Source organism: Sander lucioperca, chromosome 3 (assembly GCF_008315115.2).
Source record: "Sander lucioperca isolate FBNREF2018 chromosome 3, SLUC_FBN_1.2, whole genome shotgun sequence".
NCBI classification, from domain to species: domain Eukaryota; kingdom Metazoa; phylum Chordata; class Actinopteri; order Perciformes; family Percidae; genus Sander; species Sander lucioperca.
Window position 1 is genome coordinate 34,581,441 of NC_050175.1, and position 26,917 is coordinate 34,608,357.

General features: G+C 40.3%; 1 protein-coding gene across 1 annotated transcript; it reads left to right on the top strand.

Moving 5' to 3' along the window:
- Nucleotides 1-880: 880 nt before the first annotated feature.
- Nucleotides 881-22,205, top strand: LOC118494663 (mucin-2-like; the record flags this gene model as incomplete). The annotated part of the gene is made up of 20 exons (XM_035999100.1): nucleotides 881-882; nucleotides 930-6,073; nucleotides 7,667-7,929; nucleotides 8,325-8,496; nucleotides 11,386-11,633; nucleotides 11,796-11,979; nucleotides 13,532-13,733; nucleotides 14,286-14,458; nucleotides 14,786-14,855; nucleotides 15,634-15,755; nucleotides 15,870-15,901; nucleotides 15,985-16,153; nucleotides 17,755-17,850; nucleotides 18,307-18,347; nucleotides 19,231-19,455; nucleotides 19,746-19,844; nucleotides 20,101-20,229; nucleotides 20,346-20,385; nucleotides 20,513-20,633; nucleotides 21,803-22,205. Coding segments are annotated over 20 exons (7,734 nt in total), but the record flags the coding sequence as incomplete, so codon positions are not given.
- Between the last annotated feature and the right edge of the window lie 4,712 nt (nucleotides 22,206-26,917).

Below are 26,917 nucleotides of genomic sequence, written 5' to 3' on the forward strand. Positions count from 1 at the left end.
ACAGCAAAGATTGCGACAACAAAACCACCTGAAGAAGTCACCACTGGCCCAGTAACAAGCTCTACCACAGCTGTTGTTGAAACTACCACCTCCGTGCCAAGTGTCACAACAACAAGCCCTGAAATAACAGTCGTAACATCAAAACCTTCTGTTGTTACCACAACTATTGAAGTACCGTCACCAACAACTACAGAAACAACAACCAAATCTGTAGAGACAACAGAATCAGAAATCACAACACCAAAGATTGCGACTACAAAACCACCTAAAGAAGTCACCACTGGCCCAGTAACAAGCTCTACCACAGCTGTTGTTGAAACTACCACCTCCGTGCCAAGTGTCACAACAACAAGCCCTGAAATAACACTCGTAACATCAAAACCTTCTGTTGTTACCACAACTATTGAAGTACCGTCACCAACAACTACAGAAACAACAACCAAATCTGTAGAGACAACAGAATCAGAAATCACAACACCAAAGATTGCGACTACAAAACCACCTAAAGAAGTCACCACTGGCCCAGTAACAAGCTCTACCACAGCTGTTGTTGAAACTACCACCTCCGTGCCAGGTGTCACAACAACAAGCCCTGAAACAACAGTCGTGACATCAAAACCTTCTGTTGTTACCACAACTATTGAAGTACCATCACCAACAACTACAGAAACCACAACCAAATCTGTAGAGACAACAGAATCAGAAACCACAACAGCAAAGATTGTGACAACAAAACCACCTAAAGAATTCACCACTGGCCCAGTAACAAGCTCTACCACAGCTGTTGTTGAAACTACCACCTCCGTGCCAGGTGTCACAACAACAAGCCCTGAAACAACAGTCGTAACATCAAAACCTTCTGTTGTTACCACAACTATTGAAGTACCGTCACCAACAACTACAGAAACAACAACCAAATCTTTAGAGACAACAGAATCAGAAATCACAACAGCAAAGATTGCAACAACAAAACCACCTAAAGAAGTCACCACTGGCCCAGTAACAAGCTCTACCACAGCTGTTGTTGAAACTACCACCTCCGTGCCAGGTGTCACAACAACAAGCCCTGAAACAACAGTCGTGACATCAAAACCTTCTGTTGTTACCACAACTATTGAAGTACCGTCACCAACAACTACAGAAACCACAACCAAATCTGTAGAGACAACAGAATCAGAAACCACAACAGCAAAGATTGCGACAACAAAACCACCTAAAGAAGTCACCACTGGCCCAGTAACAAGCTCTACCACAGCTGTTGTTGAAACTACCACCTCCGTGCCAGGTGTCACAACAACAAGCCCTGAAACAACAGTCGTGACATCAAAACCTTCTGTTGTTACCACAACTATTGAAGTACCGTCACCAACAACTACAGAAACCACAACCAAATCTGTAGAGACAACAGAATCAGAAACCACAACAGCAAAGATTGTGACAACAAAACCACCTAAAGAAGTCACCACTGGCCCAGTAACAAGCTCTACCACAGCTGTTGTTGAAACAACCACCTCCGTGCCAGGTGTCACAACAACAAGCCCTGAAACAACAGTCGTAACATCAAAACCTTCTGTTGTTACCACAACTATTGAAGTACCGTCACCAACAACTACAGAAACAACAACCAAATCTTTAGAGACAACAGAATCAGAAATCACAACAGCAAAGATTGCAACAACAAAACCACCTAAAGAAGTCACCACTGGCCCAGTAACAAGCTCTACCACAGCTGTTGTTGAAACTACCACCTCCGTGCCAGGTGTCACAACAACAAGCCCTGAAACAACAGTCGTGACATCAAAACCTTCTGTTGTTACCACAACTATTGAAGTACCGTCACCAACAACTACAGAAACCACAACCAAACCTGTAGAGACAACAGAATCAGAAACCACAACAGCAAAGATTGCGACAACAAAACCACCTAAAGAAGTCACCACTGGCCCAGTAACAAGCTCTACCACAGCTGTTGTTGAAACTACCACCTCCGTGCCAGGTGTCACAACAACAAGCCCTGAAACAACAGTCGTGACATCAAAACCTTCTGTTGTTACCACAACTATTGAAGTACCGTCACCAACAACTACAGAAACCACAACCAAATCTGTAGAGACAACAGAATCAGAAACCACAACAGCAAAGATTGTGACAACAAAACCACCTAAAGAAGTCACCACTGGCCCAGTAACAAGCTCTACCACAGCTGTTGTTGAAACAACCACCTCCGTGCCAGGTGTCACAACAACAAGCCCTGAAACAACAGTTGTAACATCGAAACCTTCTGTTGTTACCACAACTATTGTAGTACCGTCACCAACAACTACAGAAACCACAACCAAATCTGTAGAGACAACAGAATCAGAAATCACAACAGCAAAGATTGCGACAACAAAACCACCTAAAGAAGTCACCACTGGCCCAGTAACAAGCTCTACCACAGCTGTTGTTGAAACTACCACCTCCGTGCCAGGTGTCACAACAACAAGCCCTGAAACAACAGTCGTAACATCAAAACCTTCTGTTGTTACCACAACTATTGAAGTACCGTCACCAACAACTACAGAAACAACAACCAAATCTGTAGAGACAACAGAATCAGAAATCACAACAGCAAAGATTGCGACAACAAAACCACCTAAAGAAGTCACCACTGGCCCAGTAACAAGCTCTACCACAGCTGTTGTTGAAACTACCACCTCCGTGCCAGGTGTCACAACAACAAGCCCTGAAACAACAGTCGTAACATCAAAACCTTCTGTTGTTACCACAACTATTGAAGTACCGTCACCAACAACTACAGAAACCACAACCAAATCTGTAGAGACAACAGAATCAGAAATCACAACAGCAAAGATTGCGACAACAAAACCACCTAAAGAAGTCACCACTGGCCCAGTAACAAGCTCTACCACAGCTGTTGTTGAAACTACCACCTCCGTGCCAGGTGTCACAACAACAAGTCCTGAAACAACAGTCGTAACATCAAAACCTTCTGTTGTTACCACAACTATTGAAGTACCTTCACCAACAACTACAGAAACAACAACCAAATCTGTAGAGACAACAGAATCAGAAATCACAACAGCAAAGATTGCGACAACAAAACCACCTAAAGAAGTCACCACTGGCCCAGTAACAAGCTCTACCACAGCTGTTGTTGAAACTACTACCTCCGTGCCAGGTGTCACAACAACAAGCCCTGAAACAACAGTCGTGACATCAAAACCTTCTGTTGTTACCACAACTATTGAAGTACCGTCACCAACAACTACAGAGACCACAACCAAATCTGTAGAGACAACAGAATCAGAAACCACAACAGCAAAGATTGTGACAACAAAACCACCTAAAGAAGTCACCACTGGCCCAGCAACAAGCTCTACCACAGCTGTTGTTGAAACTACCACCTCCGTGCCAGGTGTCACAACAACAAGCCCTGAAACAACAGTCGTAACATCAAAACCTTCTGTTGTTACCACAACTATTGAAGCACCGTCACCAACAACTACAGAAACAACAACCAAATCTGTAGAGACAACAGAATCAGAAACCACAACAGCAACGATTGCGACAACAAAACCACCTAAAGAAGTCACCACTGGCCCAGTAACAAGCTCTACCACAGCTGTTGTTGAAACTACCACCTCCGTGCCAGGTGTCACAACAACAAGCCCTGAAACAACAGTCGTAACATCGAAACCTTCTGTTGTTACCACAACTATTGTAGTACCGTCACCAACAACTACAGAAACCACAACCAAATCTGTAGAGACAACAGAATCAGAAATCACAACAGCAAAGATTGCGACAACAAAACCACCTAAAGAAGTCACCACTGGCCCAGTAACAAGCTCTACCACGGCTGTTGTTGAAACTACCACCTCCGTGCCAGGTGTCACAACAACAAGCCCTGAAACAACAGTCGTAACATCAAAACCTTCTGTTGTTACCACAACTATTGAAGTACCGTCACCAACAACTACAGAAACAACAACCAAATCTGTAGAGACAACAGAATCAGAAATCACAACAGCAAAGATTGCGACAACAAAACCACCTAAAGAAGTCACCACTGGCCCAGTAACAAGCTCTACCACAGCTGTTGTTGAAACTACCACCTCCGTGCCAGGTGTCACAACAACAAGCCCTGAAATAACACTCGTAACATCAAAACCTTCTGTTGTTACCACAACTATTGAAGTACCTTCACCAACAACTACAGAAACCACAACCAAATCTGTAGAGACAACAGAATCAGAAATCACAACAGCAAAGATTGTGACAACAAAACCACCTAAAGAAGTCACCACTGGCCCAGTAACAAGCTCTACCACAGCTGTTGTTGAAACTACCACCTCCGTGCCAGGTGTCACAACAACAAGCCCTGAAACAACAGTCGTGACATCAAAACCTTCTGTTGTTACCACAACTATTGAAGTACCGTCACCAACAACTACAGAGACCACAACCAAATCTGTAGAGACAACAGAATCAGAAACCACAACAGCAAAGATTGCGACAACAAAACCACCTAAAGAAGTCACCACTGGCCCAGTAACAAGCTCTACCACAGCTGTTGTTGAAACTACCACCTCCGTGCCAGGTGTCACAACAACAAGCCCTGAAACAACAGTCGTAACATCAAAACCTTCTGTTGTTACCACAACTATTGAAGTACCTTCACCAACAACTACAGAAACCACAACCAAATCTGTAGAGACAACAGAATCAGAAACCACAACACCAAAGATTGCGACAACAAAACCACCTAAAGAAGTCACCACTGGCCCAGTAACAAGCTCTACCACAGCTGTTGTTGAAACTACCACCTCCGTGCCAGGAGTCACAACAACAAGCCCTGAAACAACAGTCGTAACATCAAAACCTTCTGTTGTTACCACAACTATTGAAGTACCGTCACCAACAACTACAGAAACCACAACCAAATCTGTAGAGACAACAGAATTAGAAACCACAACAGCAAAGATTGCGACAACAAAACCACCTAAAGAAGTCACCACTGGCCCAGTAACAAGCTCTACCACAGCTGTTGTTGAAACTACCACCTCCGTGCCAGGTGTCACAACAACAATCCCTGAAACAACAGTCGTAACATCAAAACCTTCTGTTGTTACCACAACTATTGAAGTACCGTCACCAACAACTACAGAAACAACAACCAAATCTGTAGAGACAACACAATCAGAAATCACAACACCAAAGATTGCGACAACAAAACCACCTAAAGAAGTCACCACTGGCCCAGTAACAAGCTCTACCACAGCTGTTGTTGAAACTACCACCTCCGTGCCAGGTGTCACAACAACAAGCCCTGAAACAACAGTCGTGACATCAAAACCTTCTGTTGTTACCACAACTATTGAAGTACCGTCACCAACAACTACAGAAACCACAACCAAATCTGTAGAGACAACAGAATCAGAAACCACAACAGCAAAGATTGTGACAACAAAACCACCTAAAGAAGTCACCACTGGCCCAGCAACAAGCTCTACCACAGCTGTTGTTGAAACTACCACCTCCGTGCCAGGTGTCACAACAACAAGCCCTGAAACAACAGTTGTAACATCAAAACCTTCTGTTGTTACCACAACTATTGAAGTACCGTCACCCACAACTACAGAAACCACAACCAAATCGGTAGAGACAACAACATCAGAAAAAATTGCAACAACAAAACCACCTAAAGAAGTCACCACTGGCCCAGTAACAAGCTCTACCACAGCTGTTGTTGAAACTACAACCTCAGTGCCAGGTGTCACATCAACAAGCCAAGAGACAACAGTTCATGTAGTCACAGGAAAACCACAAACAACAACTGTAATTACTAAACCTCTTTTGGAAACAACAACTATTGTGGCTTCAACTGTAACTACAGCAGCAACAGCTAAAGCTACAACGTCCATTCTCCCAATAACACAGACTCTTCCAGGCAGCACAACTGTTTACACTACCCTACCAGCCAGGACCACGGTTGTTTCTACACCATCACTGTTTACCACAACTACAACAATATGTGTGTGCATTGTAAATGGGACTTCACACCGTTCTGGTAGGTGATTATTCATTTCTTTAAATTTTTACCTTAATCTTGTTTTTTTTATTACATCTTCTAAGCATAGAAGGCTGCAGAGATTCTTTTTGTCTTTGCTTTTTCAGATCAGTATTTGATTTTTACTCATCTCATTCCAAGGTCTAAAATTAAATTAGTCCTTAATACATTCAAAGCCTTAAGCCTAAAGTCTTATTTTCTCTTTTTCATCATTCAACATGTGATTGAACAGTGAACTTCCATCCATTATCATTTGTACAATTTTGCACAGAAGCACATTTTTATTTTGTGCAATGAATGTGTATTCAGTCTCCTCCAGTAAGGTTTTGATAGCCATGTCAAAATCAGTTAAGCTTGGTTTTCATTGATAAAACAGTATAAAACAGCATTTCTGTAGAACCCATGGCCAACACTAAGCAATTGCACATTTTAGTTTTGTGTTGTTTTTATTAATGTTTTCCCATATTTTGCTATTCATGCAAACTGTCCAAACACTTGGGACCCACTAATGGCAGTTTGTTTTTCATTCATTTTCACAAAGATATACTTTTAATAGTACACACAACATTAACACACTACCCTATACACAGACATTTTCAAAAGATAACACACCAGCATTAAATTATCTCCCACAAAAGAACTTAAAGATATATTATGTAATAATTCAGCATTGGTGGAGAGCACCTTCAGCGCCTGGCTCTAAAAACTGCGGGCGCCTCGATCTCGTGAGGTTATTGTTGTCCACGTGTACATGACGTCAGAGAAAGTCGGGATCAAGTCAGACACAAATCTCACCGGTATGCATTGGGTGGCAATAGCCGGTGATCAATTCTGCGAGGCCTGACTCATGTCACACGGGCCTATAATATCTGTGCAGCTAATCAGTAGGCACACTCTCACAGTCAGCAGTGGTAAGAAAAGCAGACCCACAAACCACACACACACACACCCTGTGACACTTGAGAGAATAAAAACAAAACTATGAAAAGTTGCTACAGAGCTGACAGTTAACTGAACACTGATCCAGCTGTGTTCCAGCTGCCGTCTGAACTAATCATTACCAAAATGTTTATTAATATAATATTAATAGTATAGTCTGTTCTCTGGTAAATCATAATCAAACCCAAATGGAGAGCATTTTGTTTTTACAGTTTTTAACCGGAATGAAAATCTGTGGAATTTAGTGCAATCTTTTTGCTTATAACGTGATACACGATATTGTTTCTAAAATAACAAAGAATGTTTTGGTTTAAAATCTGCAAAAACTCTGCGGTTTCATTGGAATTCTGCAGAATCCGTGTGGGCCTGCTCATCATTATCTACTATATAGTCCTGAATTCAGAGATATTCAGGAACTGCTTATTAATGATTCTTTAATATTAAAGAATCATCAATAAGCAATCAGAGTTGCAACTCAGAATACAGACTTTTCACAATAAGAGTCCCCTTTTTGTAACACAGCCCCTTGTCTTTTTTTCAAGCAGGGCTAATTTCAGTCTGAACACCCACTCTCTCTTAACAATATATTTTTTATAAATCAATAATCCTTTTATTTGGTATACTAAACTTGTATCGCCACTCTTTTTTTCACAGGGGACTTGGTGTATAATGTCACTGATGGCTTAGGATGGTGTTATGTTGCATATTGCAATGCATCTTGTAAAGTTGATACGCAATCCAGTCTATGTCCCACAACACAACCCAGCACAACTGCACATTCTACCACTGCAGTGATTGGCACCACTACAAAGGCAACAATTGCTTCCACCACAACTATTCCTACCTCTTCTTCCACTCCATCAACGACCCCATCTACAACTACCGTGGACTGCAATGATGTGAATCCACCAAGAAAGGTGTGGTATAGATAAAATGTGTTTTTATTCAGGATTGTGTTTCCAAAAGACTTGCATTTTAGCATTTTATTTACCAGTAGCCGCTTAGTGTCCAGGAACACACCTATGGGGACTTTTCAGTTAAACCTAAAGGGATACTTTGCCGATATACCAACTTTGTATCATAATAATATTGGTAGTATGTATAAATTAACTATTTAATTCATCAAAGTGACGCCAAAATGAATGGCAGTCAATGGAATGCTAACGGCTGGGTGATGGCTCCATAGTAGGTATGCTTTGCGGAGGCAGGCTTACCCCCTTGGTTTTGACGGAAACATTTGTTGCATTACCCTTTATTGTTTTACACACCCGTGGTTTCCTGTATAACTTACTGCTTCTCGATACCCATCCAGAATGGACAATCCTGGAAGGTCAGCAACTGCACCATAGCTACCTGCATCGATGGCAAGGTCACAGAGACAGCTACTCCCTGTCCCACAGTACAACAACCCATCTGTGCCAATGGGCGCCAAGTTGTCAAAGTCTATGATGATAACGGATGCTGCTTCCACTATGAATGTGAATGTAAGTTGAAAAACCCTTTAAATGCAGTTTACCACTTTCAACTTTTATATGCAGCCGAGGATCTTGTGTTAGTGTGATACTACTTGACGCAACTTTTGCAAATGAATAGAAATTGCTGTATAAACTAGAAAGCACTGAGGGCCAGATTTACTGTGCAAATGTGCGCTGCAGTTTTCATAGAATTTGTGGCAGCGAATCAGCCCTTCAGATGCAATGAAGTGAAGGAGAGCACATTCGTGCAGTTCAACTGTGACATGACAGTGACAAGATCCCCAAACTCTAAGAAATAAGGTAGTGATCTTGATTAGAAAACTTTAAATTTGGCCGCAGTTCAACCCTACCTGAGAAAAACGGTTAGACTATTATATAGAATATATATATATATATACATATATATTACTGATCTCCAGTCAGTAACAAAACAAAAATGCAGAAAATAAAAGGAGAGAAATATCTGCCTGTACCTCTTTGAAAATATTTAGGTAACTCAAAGTTAAATGTAATCACTGTCTGAACATTAATATCTAAATATTAATCGTAATTATCTGTAGTCAGTAACAGCAACACACAACGCAGACTAAAGTGCACTGAGTATGGCACTACCAGCCATAGTGATCTTGATCACACAGGAAGCAATTTCTCGCTCCGATCCAGCTCCAGTCAGTGTACTTCATACTCGCATGAAATCTATCACCAAATCCGCCTTTTTTCATCTTAAAAACATCTCCGGACTCCGGCCAAAACTCTCAGACTCTGTGGCAGAAACCCTCATATGGTTTCATGAAAGGCGCTATATAAATAAGTTATTATTATTATTATTATTATTATTATTATTATTATTAGTATTACTGTATGGTTCTCAGTAGCTCAAAGTTTTTTTTGCTGGGCAAACCAACATATCCACTTTTGCTGGTTCAGATGACGAGCGAGTGCAAGTCACTATATTCCCCCCGGTGCTAAACAGACAGAGCCGTGAACCCAGGCTTGGTGACCATACTAAGGGGCATCATGTCTTCGGCGATAAACTCCATTACTGCTTGAGTAATTTCCTTGTTCCGTTTTAAAGTACGTTCATATGGAGTTAACGTTACGCTTTCAAACATTTCGGTGAGTGATGCCTTTGTGTGGGACTAACCAAAATAGTCCCACACAAGTGACATACTGTTCCTATTTGGGACTACCGTTTCTGTCGAGCCTGAGGCCATTGTACAGCAGGTCAAAGGACGGCGTAGCGTTAGCGTGCCAAGTTGATGCTTTCTCTGCGGAGTGCAGACTGCTTTGCTCTCGCGAGTCACGTGACCAAATCGCAGCCTTTGCGATTAGGAAATCGCATTTTAACATATTGCGATATTATTGCAAATGCAATTAATCGTTCAGCCCTGGCACAAAGTTTTGAGCATGAGCAGAAATCTTGCTCAAACACATCTGAAATATTACAGTCCAGGGGTTTATTAATGCATTAAAATGAATTAATGTATCATTGTGGTGAATAATTGTCAAATGCACATTTAAGGAGGTTACATCCCCAACAAAAGATGCAAAAGAGGGAAGAGTAAAATGGCAGACCCCCAGACCCCCAACATCATAAGTCACCACACAAATCTGGAAGCAAAACCTTGGCCTGTGTGTTGACAGGCCAGTTATGATTAGGCCAAATGTTGGTGCTATTTAACCTACATCTACTAACTGGGCAGCTAAAATAAACATGCACTGGCTATTAACAAGCTGGGCAAGCCAATCCCCGTTTTGCATTGCATTCAGTTTAGTTAAATGGGTCCGGGCTAAGTCCCGAACCTCTTCAAGTCCTAGAAACGCTCCTGATTGATGGTCAAGTTAAAATTAAAGTTTGATGAACACCAAAATACCTACCAGTGTCTACCAGTATTTGCATTACAATCAGTAATTGTGTTAATTGATGATAGCCTATTGCATTTTTTTTTGTTTCTCTTAATCATATAATAAGAGTTTTGTTATATACAAGCCTATATTTAATCCACATTTCTTTTTAATCATCACAACCTTCCTTATAGCTGGTGTGAATCTTATTTGTGTTATGTTTGGTCTGGTCTTCAGAGGCACAGAACTTTCTTGGAAATTTGACAGTTGCAAATTGTGTGGCCTTAGTAAATCTGGAGGAATACATAATTGGCCTCTGTTAAAATGTATCCTCCTGTTTTTTGCGTGATTCTCCATTAAATGCATATGCAATATAAAGCAAGAGATGCACTTTGCAAACACTCGCATGAATTACAAGCAATATGCCTTCCAGCCTGGTGTATCCATTTGATCAATCCTGCATCCCATCTGCACCTGAATACAAGGTGCAAAACCACCGTAACTGTGCATACCACTGCTAATAAGCACAATCGTTTTTGTTTATTTGTTATTGTAATCATGGAAAGTGTTTGGAAATGTTTAATTTGCCATTAGATCAGCATTAAAAATCCACAGTGATATGTAAAATGCCATTCAAACCATTCCTTGATAATCAACCAATTACAGCAAAATGGCATGGCAAATCACAAAAAACATGTTTTATTCAAATATGTTATCTAGAAAATGCGTTTAACATTTCTAGGAGCAGTGGGGAAATTAAACAATTTGTCTTGTTTCAGCATTTAGGAGCAAATTGTCACATAATGAATCCAGATGCACATCAAAAGTTGCTCATGTATTTCTTGGCCCATCGTCGGTCTTTCTACTAAATTACATCAAAATTTCTTCAGTTGTAGTGTGGCTACTAAATCATCTAACTACTAAAATTATTCTGTAGTATTATACATTATTTATTGTCAATAAAAAAACAAAGCCTTCTTGTTGGAGGTAATTAGGTTTTCTGCCTGTTCCAGTTGTTACTTCTTCTTACAGTTGTTCGTCTTTATCCTGCAGGTGTGTGCAGTGTCTGGGCTAGATCCCACTACATGACGTTTGATGGAAAATCATACGATTTCAACAAGAACTGCTCTTACTACCTGGTCAAAGAGATTATTACTAAATATAATCTGACTATCATAGTAAATAACCATGACTGTGACCCTTCAGACAGCACATTCTGTCCGCAGGGTCTCACTGTTACATACCAATCCGACACAGTAGTTTTGACTCAGTTGAATATTTCAGGATCAGCAGTTAATGTGGTAAGCAACTATTCGAATTGTTAAAGACATTTGTTGTTTTAGTGTTAGTATCTCACCTACTTAATTATTTTGAGAGAACTGATTTAATGTTAACCTGTCAATTAAAGTAGTGTGGTGCATGGTACAGTCTTGTCTCATGTGTTTTGTCTCCTTGTCCTACAGGTGTATGTGAATCAGAAACGTATCTATCCCGCCTATACAAATTCTGTCCTACGCCTTACTAGCACAGATATGGTGATCACATTGGAGATACCGGAGATCGACACAAAAGTGGTCTATAGGGGCTCCTCGTTCAGCATTGACCTTTCTTATTCCCTCTTTGGTGGGAACACTGAGGGACAGTGTGGTGAGTTAGCAGAACACTTGATTATTAACCTATTGAACTAACCTATTGAACTAGTTCCTGCTATCCTTGACGTCCGTCCCTCTGTCCACATTCCACATTGTGCACGCTGGCACCAGTGACATCATGTCCATGGATGACGTTCTCGAGATCAGGCTGAGAGAGAAAAGACCAGATCTTTAATTTTATATATATATGTATCATATATAAACTACAATTTCATTCAAATACATTTTTTAAAGGGTAATTTTGGGGTTTTTCAACCTGGACCTTATTTTCCCATGCGTTGCTGTCTAAGTTTAGCCTGACAAGCCAGACCCACATCAAGATGTTGGGTCTGGGAACTCACCATTGGCAGGGCTCAATCCCAGGGATAAACGGTTGTCTTTCAAATTCCCTCTGCACTCATAGCCAACCAGAGCAACGCTAGTTGATAGATTAAACTTTTTCCGTATCCGGTCGGCAAAACTCCGAACACATCTTCCTTTTTTAAGAATGACTTCAGTGCTTAACTCCAAGTCTTCCAGAGTCGCGGCCAAAGCTGATTCGAAAGACCGCTGTTCGCCAGCAGCAGCCATCTTCTTTGTTTTCAAGTAGCAGGGAATTCACGCAGAACCATCGCAACTCTGCTGTCCTTATGTTAAGCCCGCACACCGACTCTATACACAATGTGATTGGCCTGACCAGAATTTGGTTTTTCCAGCTTGCAAGCCAACCCTGGGTGCAAATTAAATTTGCAGGCTGCTAAGCTAGTCTAAGTTACGAATGTGAACAAAATTGAAATTGGTTCAGTATTGAGTGAGAAGTCTGTAACTGGCACCATGGCTAACTTTAGCGTGCATGGAGGATTCATTGTTAACATTAACAAACTAAGATTGATCTGATTAATAGGACTCAAACCAGCTTAATGTGGTTCCTTCAATGCCAATTAAATATTCCAGTAAATGAAGTGTGTTTTACAATGATAAAATTACTGTTTATTTAAGTGGAGTCTGGTGGGTTTGGCGATAGCTATTTTTCACAGTTTAATGTTAAACAGAAAGGATCTTACTCTTTAACAAGAAGGTCGGCCTCTATAGGGATCCTTTCCATAATGCTGTCAGACAATAATCTGAGCCTGTCAGTGGTAAAACAAGCACTTTTTGTGGGTGTAAATTGGCACAATTGCCCAATAACTTACATTGTAGCTTGTTTTGCTGCTGCTGACTGCAGCGATCTTTGTTAATGCTGGACCAATTTTTAAAGATTGTTGTTACCATCAGTCACTTAGACACAAAAACATGGGAAAATAGGGTCCAAGTTGAAAAAAAACGAAGTTACCCTTTAAGCCAAATGAGTTTGTGAAGAAAGGTACTGTACATGTACGACAGGTCTGGAGCACTTGTAAATTTTGTTTGTTCCTAAGAGAAAATTGTTAAAATACCACAAATTATCTTAACTCGCTTGTACATCCTATTTAAGAACAACTCATACTCTTATTCTTAACTGTTGAAACGGCGGGTTCCTGCATGAGCCCCAATGCTCTGGCTTCATTCTCCTGTCTCTTTTTCTCCAGGGACCTGTGACAACTTTCATAACAACGACTGCCGGTCTCCAAACGGCCAGGTAGAAAGCTGCTCAGACTCTGCAGGCCAGTGGCATGTCCCAGGTACACCCTGTGTCACACCCACAACTCCACCTAAGACCACCTCAACACCACTATACACAACAACAAAGCCAGCTTGCAAACCTGCCATTTGTGATCTTCTAACCAGCAGGTGAGGGGAACCTCAAAGTATTAAAAAATCTCTTTATTCTCTTAGGCATATGTATTGCTTTAAGGTACAATTCCACACATTGTAAAGTAAAAGCTAATTATACGTCTATCCTGTTAGCGTGCAATCACAACCGCATTAAAGTTTCTGCATGATTCTATATAGATTTAGGAGATAGCTCTAACTGCACTGTAGGTCTTATGAGATGGCGTTATGACATTGTTTATGCTATAAAATATGCAATTTGGGATGTGAAACATTTGGGATGTGAAACAGCTCTCATTAAAAAAATCTGAGAATTTGTGTACTTTGTCTAGACAACGTGGATATGCCTGTAATTTATTTTTTACAAAGATCAATTAGTGACAACCTGATATTTAAAGTTGCTCTATTTTGAATTGACTGTAATGGCGTAGATTAGGACACAATTAAAAACAATTTCTTTGCTTTCATTACATCTTAGATGATGTTGATATTTTTCTGGTCAATCTGGTGTATTCAAAGTCTTCTGAGAACTTTCCTGACACACTGTTCTGGCTTGTATGCTCCCTCTAGTGTTTTTGCACCATGCCACACAGTCATACCTCCAGGACCATTTGTGAAATCCTGTGTGTCTGACATTTGCAACAATGGCAATAACACCTGCTCCAGCCTGGAGGCCTATGCCACTGACTGCTCTAATGCAGGTGTCTGTATCGACTGGAGGACTGCAACCAATGGGCAATGTGGTAAGATATATAGTCAATAGAGTATAATGCACTATTAGATAGTATCTATATAGAGATGTTGCGTGGAGTTCTAAAAAAAATTGTGTTAACATATCATCAGGGTGGTGGTGATGGCGCAGTGGATATGACACATGCCTTTGGTGTGGGTTTGATTCCCACTGCGATACATCAACCATTGTGTCCCTGAGCAAGACACTTAACCCCTAGTTCACTTAACCCCTAGTTGCTCCAGAGGCGTGCAACATCTGAAATATGGCAATTGTAAGTCGCTTTGGATAAAAACGTCAGCTAAATGACATGTAATGTAATGTAATCTCCATCTTACAGAGCACACGTGTCCAAATAACAAGGTGTACAGAGCCTGTGGCCCAACTGTAGAGCCTACATGCAATGAGAGGTATGGATGTATGAAGAATATGTTAACAGTATGATGTTTATTTTTGTTATTTTAGAGATCTTAACATTTACACACATCTTCCCTGATTCATGTGCTCACATTTCCACTGTCATCTAACTATAAATTGAGAACTCTCTGTGCGTGTGTGTGTGTGTGCGTGTGTGTGTCTGTCTTTCAAACAATCCATGCGCAGAGGTCGCACGCAGCACACTGTTGCGAGGATCTGTACAGCAGCAGGGGCGGGGAGTTGCTACATCCCTATAGCTCCCTCACACAAGGCGAAAACATGGGCGACAATTTACAAGAAGCTAAAGTTAACATGCATTACTAGAATCATTATAAAGTACGATGTTGTTTTTGTCTTTCCATTCCGTCGGATTGTGACTGTGTTAACATTGACATTTGTTGAAGTAGCTGAAATAAAGCCACTGGATGCTGTTGAGCCAAAAACCAAATACATGTCAAAAATTCAAGAAATGTTCATCCATCGGATAAGTGGTTCTTTACAACGCTTCAGGGCACACCACCCAACAACGCTGCAAGCAGCAATACTGGGAACCAAGCAATCGGCCCGTTCTGAACAGGCACATGCTGCAAACGGGCACTGCACTAGTGATTAAATGTTTAATGTTCTTTGTGGTGGTTGTTTTTTTGTTCTCGTCAATGTGTGATAAGGATAAGGATGTGTGATTTTGAGCCATGTTATGTGACAATTCCTTAAAAACATTTTAAGTCTTCACACCACTATAATAACCATTAATTCCATTTCTGACATCAGATACAACAAAAGGTTCAAGGCAGATAGCCACACATCGACTAACTACACTCAGGAGGGTTGCTTCTGTCCTCATGACACCATCTTATTCAACACAGTCTATGACACGTGTGTTACCTCCTGTGGTAAGAGGAGATCCAATAGAAATATTTATTAAGTCATTGAATATTTTTTCTCAAAAGCATTATCTTGAAGCACACCTTCAAATCTACAAATACTTGTTTTTGTTTGAATTTTAGATTGTGTTGGGCCTGATGGAAAACCCAAACAGGTAAAAACTCTGCCTGTCACATATATTCATGTACAAGCAAAGCATGCGCTGTGTGTCTCAACTGCTTCCTGTCTTCTAAACAGCCTGGTGACACATGGACAAGTGACTGCAACACCTGTATGTGTGACAAGGATTCCATGAGCATCCATTGTCAGCCTGTTCAGTGCCCATCAGTACAGAGCCCCAACTGCAGCAGACCTGGCCAGCAGCTGGTCAACAAGACAGATGGCTGCTGCACAACACCTTCGTGTGGTCAGTTGTAGTGGAACAGCATGTAACTTTGTTGATGCCACAACAGTTAAATCTGCCTCAGACAAAGATTAACCCAAAGGCTTTATTTTCATGGGATTGGTGTATAACTTTTAATCTATTCTGCACCTGATATTAAAATGTGATCTGCCTCTGACACATGTTAATGCAGGTGTAAATATACACAGAAGACTGTGAACTGAATGCTATTGGTACAGGTGTTGGTAGGTTTTTCTTTGGGCAGAGCTGAGTCTAGTTGTGAATATTACTGAATCCTTACTGTTGCTGACTGAATCTGTGCTTTTTGCACGGAAGCTTCTCTAACCAGTGACACTAACAATAAGTGCCTTTAACCACCGGGATCTAAAAAAAGTGTAAGATTCATAGAAGAAGTAACAACTTCATCAGATGAGATGAGATCAGTGCTGAACTGCTTCAAGACCTTTTAGAGACCATGGGAAAAAGAGATTTTTTTTATGGAACAAGGTGCAGTCTGAACAGTTTTTAGTGTGCGATGGAAGTTATGTTGAGTTTCTGCTGTCCTGATCTCAATGGTAAGCTTATTTATACAAAGTCGTGACTTTGAGTGGTAGCCAGGCCTCCCTGGTAGTGTGCGACACAGTATCTGCTGTGATGTGATTGCTTAGCTTACAAAAGCATGATTGAACTACATAGTCAGTGACTACGCATCTTTGAACTAAACAAAACAGTCAACTATGGGATTGGGTCATTTCTGCCAAGAGCGTATTTCCCAAAATCCTGAACTGTTCCTTTCAGAAAAAAGTCCTCCAACAAGTTCAAAGGTGACCGTACACATCTTCTGCAGCTGCCTGTCAAAAAGCTACAGAAAAGTTCCTCCCTGCTAAGGAGAAACAAGTATCCATATAGAGTCCATAAGGGCCATACAGAAGCATTGCTTACTCAACCTGAGACCCACCATTTTTGTTGGTTGCAGGTTGCCAGTCCAGCCTATGTCATTTGCATATTGAAATCCAATCACAATGTGGGCCGAACAGAGATAATCAGAACTTTTATCAATAGCAAATTGTCATTGCAAAGATGTCAAAATCCAGATGATATTGAGTTACATATCGCATGTAAATACCAGTTGGAGATTGGGTCTTACTTTACTATTTAATTGTTCTCAACCACTGTTTAAGTGAGAACTTACCACTGTATATATGCTGTTTGTTAATTCTCTCATGCTACAACACCGATCGACATTTTTCATAATTTTCTGACGTTTTATAGACCAAACAACTAATCGATTTATCGAGAAAATAATCAACAGGTTAATCGACAATGAGAATAATTGTTAGTTGCAGCCCTAATAGAAATGAATGCCTTTAGGAACAAACAAGAAAATTCCCTCATACAATAGCATTCAGGACAGGCTTTGAGGTATTTCAGTCAGGTGTTGATCTGTGTAATAGCAGTGCCTGAAAAGAGAGCCTCAGTCTCGGCAGAGTCTTCCACTAACTTGCAGTTAATCTAAACAAGCAGAACTTCCGTTATGGTTCTTTAAGTTATTTTCATCAAAGACAAATTGAGGCTATTTTCCACATTCATATATTATAATCATCCCATTATTTTGTCCCCAACAGAGTGCAATGTAAACCTGTGTCCTGCTCCTATCACCTGCCCGCTGGGCTTCCAACTTAACGTCACCCATAGCACCTGCTGCCAATCCTACAAGTGTGGTATGTGACTCCATCAACATTATAACATTATCTGCTGGTGTACAATATGTAACGCAGAACCTTATGTCCTGAAGAATCTCAGTAAGCTTGTAAGAGATTTTTGATAAAGAACTCCACAACAACTGAAAAATATCAGAGAAATTAACAGAATCTGGCATTCCTGTTTTTGCCAATGCAAAAATGTAAAATATAGCTGAAAGCAGCAATAACAAAGCGTTTGAATGTGGGTAGATTCTTAGGTTTTTCATTGTCAAATATGTAATCTAAAATATATTTATCTTCACACTAAGCACTTGTTCACTGTCTTACCTAAATTACACACAATAGAAGATCAATATCATTGTTTCTGTGCTTTCAGTACAGATATTAGCCTAGCTCAGCACACATCTACAGTATATTACTAATCTAATAAAGTAGTGTCAGTGTTAACCTCATGTCTCTTGTTTGTTTTTGCAGTTCCTAAAGGTGTATGTGTCTATGACTTGACCGAGTACAAGGTAAGGACACAGTCCAAACTCTAATAACAATCTGTCGAAGTTCAGGTACAACATTAACAGAATTCCACACTTACTTATTACGAATGAACAGAGTTGTAAGCATGAGGTCGGATGGGTGCGCAGGTAACTTATTCATTGGACAGCTTTGGAACCTGTCATTCTGCGTCAGCAGTGCATCATGAATCTAAGTGGGGAAATCAAAACAAACTTTATTCCTTTGACTTTACAGTGCCTTATACATTATTTTACCTTACAAAGACATAGATTAGCAGCATTAGAGGAGAGGAACATTAGTAGTCAAGACTGACGGACAGGTAGAAACAGGACGAGAATAATAGTTTCTGTCAAATAACAAAAAAAATACACAGATGAGTATAGCACAACATACCCTTCTGATTTAAACCCTTTTCACTTTCTGGTGTATGAGGGGAAATTTCATTTCTTACATGTCACATACTTCCTGTATCACAGTGCTGTCAGTAGAGAGACTGACATATGTATGGACATATACAGAACGAAAATGATTTAACAAAAAAGGTCGACCTCTGTAGGGTTGCTTTCTATAATGTTGTCAGACACTTAGAACAATAATCGGAGCATGTCATTGGTAAAACAGCACTTTTTCTAGACGTATATTAAAGGTGCACAATTGCCCAATATCTTATATTGAAGCTTGTTTTGCTGCTGCTGACTGCAGCAGTCTCGGTTAATACTGGACCAATTTGGAAGATTGTTGTCCAGTCACTTTGACACAAAAACATGGGAAAATAGGGTCCAGTTTGAAAAAAAAACCGAAGTTACCCTTTAAGTACAAATGTGAAAGCTTCCTTTAAATACTGAATTGATGTTTAAAATAAATGGTTGATCAATGTGTATTCTATAGCCTGGTGCCAAGATACCAACACCAGAAACACCATCAGTACCACCATTAGAAGCACCATCAACAGCACCATCAGGAACAACAGCAGCACCATCGGGCCCTATATCAGAGAAGCCTTTTAGTCCTGGGGCCTGCCAGGAATGTTACTGTGGCCACAAAATGGATCCCATCATAAATCTGAACATGATTACCTGCAAACCCATTGTCTGCAACACAACGTGCTCTGAAGTAAGTTAGGGACACATTCACTCAGAGGCAACATTCTTTGGTACATCTACATCTATATATATATATATATATATATATATATATATGAAAATGTTATAGGTATAAACAGAAAATCCCAGTATCATGTTCCAGATTTTCAGAAAGTTTCTTTACATAAATGCTTTATCCATTGAAATGCTTAACATACAAATTGTAAGACACTCAAGTGCACAACCACACACACACACATAATAGCATTTTTTTACAAAGCAAAAGAGTTTTTTTCTCACTCTCTCTCACTCTGTCTCCAGGGTTATGAATATCAGACTGTACCTGACAAGTGCTGCGGGAAGTGTGTTCTAAAGAGCTGTAGTGTCACCACACCTGACAACAAAATCATTATCATTGAGGTCAGTACTGCAGATTTGTGAGTGTTTTTGTAATCACTATGAATATGAACAAAAGAGATGTTCACTGTATTACTTATTTCAGAAAATGAAGCTGTTTACGTTTGAAATTAAACTAAATACTTTTGATGGTATAAGTTCTTGGTAGACTTTTTCTACTACAGAAATAAGTTGTGTTGCTATGTTAAAGAATAAAAAATGATATCTTTGTTGACTTTGTTATAATAACTGTTAACTTTTGCTCTTTCTGTTGGTACAGGTCGGCAAAACTTTTGTACCCGCAAATGACAAGTGTGTGCAATATACCTGTGAGAAGATCAATGGACAGCCTGTTACCAAGGAAAGCATGATCACTTGTCCACCCTTTAAACCCTTGGACTGTGAACCTGTGAGTTTATCCAACCCTAACCCTATCCAAATCCCCCCCCCACACACACACACACATACACACACACACACACACACAACCATCTAACTCACATGACGTGTGTTTATATCCTCCAGGGCACTGAGACAACTGACAAGAATGGATGCTGCAAAACATGTAAGTTAGTGGAATCACAGTATTTACTGTAGATAGTAGTGGTTTTAAGAATAGGAAGTTGGCTTTGGAGGACAAATCTGTCTAGCATGTGCCATTGTTCGAGTTTAACAGTTGCTATGTGTTCCAGGCAAGCTGCGGAGCACCTGTGAGGTCCAGAGTAAGCAGACAGTCATCAAGGTGAATGACTGTAGCAGCACGCAGCTGGTCAACGTGACGTCATGCGGGGGACACTGTGGCAGCTCGTCCATGTAAGTCTATTAAGTTCAACTTCATTGGCAAAACCACTATGATTAGAAGCTCAGTTCTCTCAAGTGGGATAAAAGAGTTTGTGTGAAAGGTGGCTGTCAGCAGTGGCTGCCTCACTGCAATATGCCTGCTTCAGCACTGTGCACTCCTTAAGGGCAGGGTTGGTAACTATTTCCAATTTACATTTGTTTATATATTGTCTGAAATGGTCCTCACACCCCAACAGCAATAAATAACATATGGAATCTTTAAAATAGAGCAAAAAAGATCATGTCATTTGTAGCTGCTGTAATCCTGTAAAAACACCAACATTACCAACCCTGCCTTTATCAATAGACAGTATTGGTGTTGCCTGTCAGAGGACCCAGTACATTAATGATGGCACTGCAGGGCCTAATGATAAGTCAAAATATAATTTAACATGAATACTGGGCTTTGTAATGTTTTTTTCTTGGTTGCCATTTCACTCTTAACTTTATTATTATTATTATTATTATTATTATTATTATTATTATTATTATTATTATTATTATTATTATTATTATTATTAATAATTAACTAATTAATTATATTAGCTTTAGCATGGCCTAATTAGTGGCATAGAAGATACTAGACATGTCAAAAGACCTTAATCATTTTGGTGTCACTGATCATATTACCTTGGAGTGAGTTTTAATAGTTTTATACAGCTCATAATATGTCTATCTCAGCCTTACTTCAAAGAGAAAACTTCTCCGCTCATTAACAGGAAACATCTTACTAGGCTAGATTGCAAGGTTACATTTGTCTGATTTCTTGATTATAATTGATTATATGACAGACATTAGAAGACAAAACAATATCTAATTAAATATTTAAAATATGTGTTCCACAGCTTCTATAGGAATGCTAACCCAACTGTTGGCACATTTTACTGCCCTGATTTGAAGGTTTTGTCACTCCTGTTAGGAGAATGTTGCTGTAGGAAACTCTAATTAGCAACAAGCATCATGTCAGCACAATACTAAATTAAAGAGGATGTTACAACTGAATTTTGACCCAAGACCCACCTATAAGACAGGGTCACAGGATAAGAACCCTTTATTTTCAACTCACTGGCTATTGAAGGAGCTATTGTAATCAGTGGAGAGGATAAGAGCTGTTGTCTCTTTGTCTGTCTGTGTGTGTACAGATATTCTGCAGCAGCTAACAAGATGATACACCAGTGTGAGTGTTGCCAAGAGGCCACGACCAGTCAGAAGCAAGTGGAGCTGACTTGTGGCGACGGCTCTAAGGTCCCGCACAGCTACATCGTGGTTGAGACGTGCCGCTGCAGCAAAGCAGAGTGTGTGGCGGGAACAATGTCCAAACAACAGCGCCGAAGGAGACGCTGATCAACTACTTACTGCTTTACTCTTGACTGAAACCTTACAAACACTATGGAAGACTTAATGTTAGACCTTCTAATTATTGTCAGGTTGTATTACTTATAGCTTATCATCTGCTCTTTTTCCGTGTCACAACATACTACTGTAAACTTTCTTAATTTTAGGAATTCTCAGATGATAATTAATAAAATATTTCTGCAATATGAACACTGGCATGGATATTCTTATTGATCCCTGGGGAATAATTAACATTATGAAGGCTTCTTTGAGGAAAACTGTTGCTTAAACTGTCCTGAGGTTTTGCTTTTGCATGTCCATGACTTTTAGCTGTTTCTGTGTGATGTTCTGCCCAGGTTATTCAAGTTCCTGTCCAGCCTGTACAGCCTTTAGACGGTCCAGACTCAAGACATGTAGTTTGTTAAATAAAATATTTTTTTTGCTCTCCATGGGATTTTTGAGTATGATGGAGAAGTGTGTCCCCAAACAATCTAACCAATACCAAATTATTAATTACACTGCCTGTATTTACTGCAGGGCTAATCTATTATGTAATACCTTACTAATCCTGCCAAGTCACAACACTATGATTGGATCCAGTGAAACAAATCAAAAACTAAAAGGATGTTCTAAAGCCATAACCTATGTATGATTCGATCGTTTTATATTCAATTGGGAATCCAAAATTGGAAAATTTTGAAATTATTCATTATTTTGTTGTAAATACAACATTTAAAAAATCTAATAACGGCTTGTTTTTCATACTTAAAATTTTATGCTAATTTAAAAAATAGGAAATGAAAAAGTGGGCCACAGACTGAATTGTGATTTTCATATTTATTGTGTTTGATTTGTGTGACCAGGAAGTTGCTGACCTATTCGTGTCTTGCACTTGACAAACTTGCAGCAAACACACTTGGACAATGGCGCTACCGGATTTAATGAATTTATTATATATATATATAGAAGAAAGTATTTTGGAAAATTAAAGACCAGATCAATTTGCAGCACAGTGTAACTTACTGTATGGGTTTACTGGGCATAGTCTCTGCACTGGGACAGGAATGGGAATGCTGCAGAACTTATCTGAGAATCCTCTGTTTTTAAAGCTTTCTTCAGTATCAAGGTAAATTACTGATAGTTGCCGGCACATCCAATGTACACATCCAAAAAGTTGCTTTTAATATTTAATTTGGCGAACTTTATTTTCCAAAACGTGAAGAAATATACTCTCATTGCTGCCCACAGTCTAACTCACTGACGACTTATAGACATCTCTTTCTCTGCCTGTAAGTCTACAGGAAAAAAGTTATTTTGGGCCTGAGGGCATCACGAGAAGGGCTGGAATTTGCAATTCCATAGTTTGGCCGCTTGTTATATTTGCTTCAAAGCCCGGAGCACTTCCTGGTTTAGATACGAGACACCCCAACTCAGAGTAATTTCCTGTATCTGTGTCATGTGGGTTTCGCAATGGCCACGCCTCTTCAGGAGACCTGAGTGTATTGATTCCAGTGAGAACTCAATGTTCACACAGATAATGACTGATTCTTTTGCCTCATAGTCACCAAAGTAAATAATTAGACCCATTCTTTTACAAGCCACTCATCTCCAGAACATACTGACACTAAAATGGTCTTTTTCAGATGGACACATCAGGAGAAAATTTACTTTGTTTAAGACCCGTTTCTGTCTCAGGAACAAACTCTTGCGAGATCTGGCAACACAGATAACACTTTCAAACAAGGCCACGCCCATTTAGAAGACAGAAGACAGGAAGTGTGTACCGTTGTCTCTTTGCTTCCTTCCTTAGGAAGTAGGCTACCTGCCCCCCCCCCCATTTGTAAGCCCCCACCCAACAGTTCAAGAACGATGCTCATGCATTTCCTGTATTTTACCTTTATAAGACAAAAACAAAGTGGCTGGTAAAAGTTAACTTTAGGCCCTGATGTGCAGTAATGATGTTCTCATCTAACCCTGGTTAAAACTTGTTGATTTGCTCCTCTACCAAGATAACTTGTGACTAGGTGTGCACCGATCCGATATTAAGATCGGATATCGGCCCCGATATTGACAAAATAGCTGGTTTGGGGATCAGAAAAATTAACAGATCCACGGGCCGATCCAGGTTTTTTTCTTTTTTCCTCGCAGCACATCCTACGTCGTTTGTCAGCAGCATAATGCTGGGCAGTATACTGGGAGCCCTGTTAACTGCGTACCCTTCTCACTCATGGTAGTAACTTTATAACACAACAATTAATAACCCACAACTAACTCTCTTTAACAGGATTCAATTCAATTCAATTTTATTTATAGTATCAAATCATAACAAGAGTTATCTCGAGACACTTTACAGATAGAGTAGGTCTAGACCACACTCTGTAGTTTACGAAGCCCCAACTATTACAGTGGTTGCCTCAAGAGCAAGCATTAGCAGTAGCTATTGCGACAGTGGCAAGGAAAAACTCCCTTTTTTGTTAGGAAGAAACCTCGGACAGACCCAGACTCTTGGTAGGCGGTGTCTGACGGCACCGGTTGGGGGTGTGGTGAATGGTGGCAATAATAGTCATAATAAAGATAGTGAAACAGTGACCACAATGGTAGTCGTAGTAGTTCATGTTATAGTAGGGCACAGCAGGGCGTTACGGGGTGTGGTGTGGCACAGAAGCCTGGGTGGACGCGGTTGGACGCAGCAGGACGCAGTCGGACACTGCGGGGAATCGCAGAGCGTAGCAGGGTGTAGTAAGTCCATAGCGTCAGCTGCACCCAGGATCCTGGTGTAGGTGCCACCCAATTCCAAGGCGATGTTCTGGGTGAAGAAGAAGCATAGGGACTCCGGGGAGAAAACTCCCCAGAGCTAGGTTAGTAACAAGCATTTTAGTGCTTTGTAGGTCAGGAGAAGGATTTTAAATTCAATCCTGGATTTTACAGGAAGCCAATGCAGAGAAGCTAATACAGGAGAAATATGATCTCTTTTCTTAGTTCTTGTCAGAACACGTGCTGCAGCATTCTGGATCAGCTGGAGGGTCTTGAGGGACTTATTTGAGCAGCCTGATAGTAAAGAATTACAGTAGTCCAGCCGGGAAGTAATGAATGCATGGACTAGTTTTTCAGCATCGTTTTGCGAGAGGATGTTCCTGATTTTGGCAATGTTACGAAGATGGAAAAAGGCTGTTCTTGAGGTTTGTTTTAAGTTGGCGTTAAAGGACAGATCCTGGTCAAAAATGACTCCTAGATTTCTGACAGTAGTGCTGGAGGCCAGGGCAATACCATCTAGGGTAGCTATATCTTTAGATAATGAAGTTCGGTGGTGCTTGGGTCCCAGCACAATAACTTCCGTTTTGTTTGAGTTTAACATCAGAAAATTGTGGGTCATCCAGGATTTTATATCTTTAATGCACGCTTGAAGTTTAGCTAACTGACCGCTTTCGTCTGGCTTAATTGACAGATATAATTGGGTGTTGTCTGCGTAACAGTGAAAGTTAATTGAGTGTTTCCTAATGATATTGCCTAGAGGAAGCATATATAAAGAGAATAGAATTGGTCCAAGCACTGAGCCTTGAGGAACGCCATGGCTAACTTTAGCGTATTTGGATGGTTTATCGTTAATATTAACTAATTGGGATCGCTCAGAAAAATAGGACTTAAACCAGCTTAGAGCGATTCCTTTAATGCCAACTAAATGTTCCAGTCTCTGTAACAGGATGGTATGGTCGATAGTGTTGAATGCAGCACTAAGGTCCAATAAGACAAGTATGGAGACAAGTCCTTTGTCAGCAGCAGTTAGAAGGTCGTTAGTGATTTTCACCAGTGCCGTCTCTGTGCTATAATGCATCCATCTAAATCCTGACTGAAAGTCTTCAAATAGACTATTTCTATGCAGAAAGTCACACAATTGATTAGCGACAAGGATTTTGGAGAGAAAGGGGAGGTTAGATATAGGTCTATAGTTGGCTAAGACCTCAGGATCGAGGGTGGGTTTTTTCAGAATATGTTTTATCACAGCTACTTTAAAAGACTGCGGTACGTGACCTGTTAATAAGGACATATTGATCGTATCTAGTAATATGGTGTTGACCACGGGTAGTGCTTCTGTAAGTAGCCTCGTTGGAATGGGGTCTAAGAGACAGGTAGTTGGCTTAGCTGAAGAGACCCTTAACATTAATTGTTGGAGGTCTATAGGATAGAAGCCGTCTAAATATGTATCAGGTCTTATCGTTCTGTCTAGTCCTCCTGCGCCCAATATTGAGCCGTTAGAAGCTGTGGGCAGAAGGTGATGAATTTTTTCTCTAATTGTTATAATTTTATCATTAAAGAAGGTCATGAAGTCATCACTGCTCAGAGTTATAGGAATAGATGGCTCAACAGAGCTATGACTCTTTGTCAGCCTGGCTACAGTGCTGAAAAGAAAGTGTTGAGTAATAGTCCGATCTGGCATTTCTCAGGGCCCTCCTATAATTTTTTAGACTAGGATAAAACACCGTAGCACACAACAATTTGTGACTTAAACAATTTTTAACACTAATCATTTTACATTTACAAATTTACACTGCCGGACTGTTGGGTAACAGCTAGTAGCTGCTAGCTAGCCAGGTAGCATAACAGTCTGTTAAGCTGGGAGAGGCTCCGGTCGCTACCGCACATTCAAGAACAGAGAAGAAAGTTAGAGGATGAAGAAAGACCGGAGATACACCAGAACAACGTATGCTCAAGAGAGGAGCTGTCTGTTGTTCCGAAGTTTTTTGTTTCTAAAAAATCGGACATAATTTAGCCACCGTTGTTGCCCGTCGCTGTAACATTACTTGGTTGCCCTAACGTTACTCGGCCGTACTAACGTTAAAGACATGTCACTTCAAGCATGCAGCGGGGCAACATTATGAACGCAATAACAATCCACCTACAGTCCCGCTACAGACCGTTGAGAA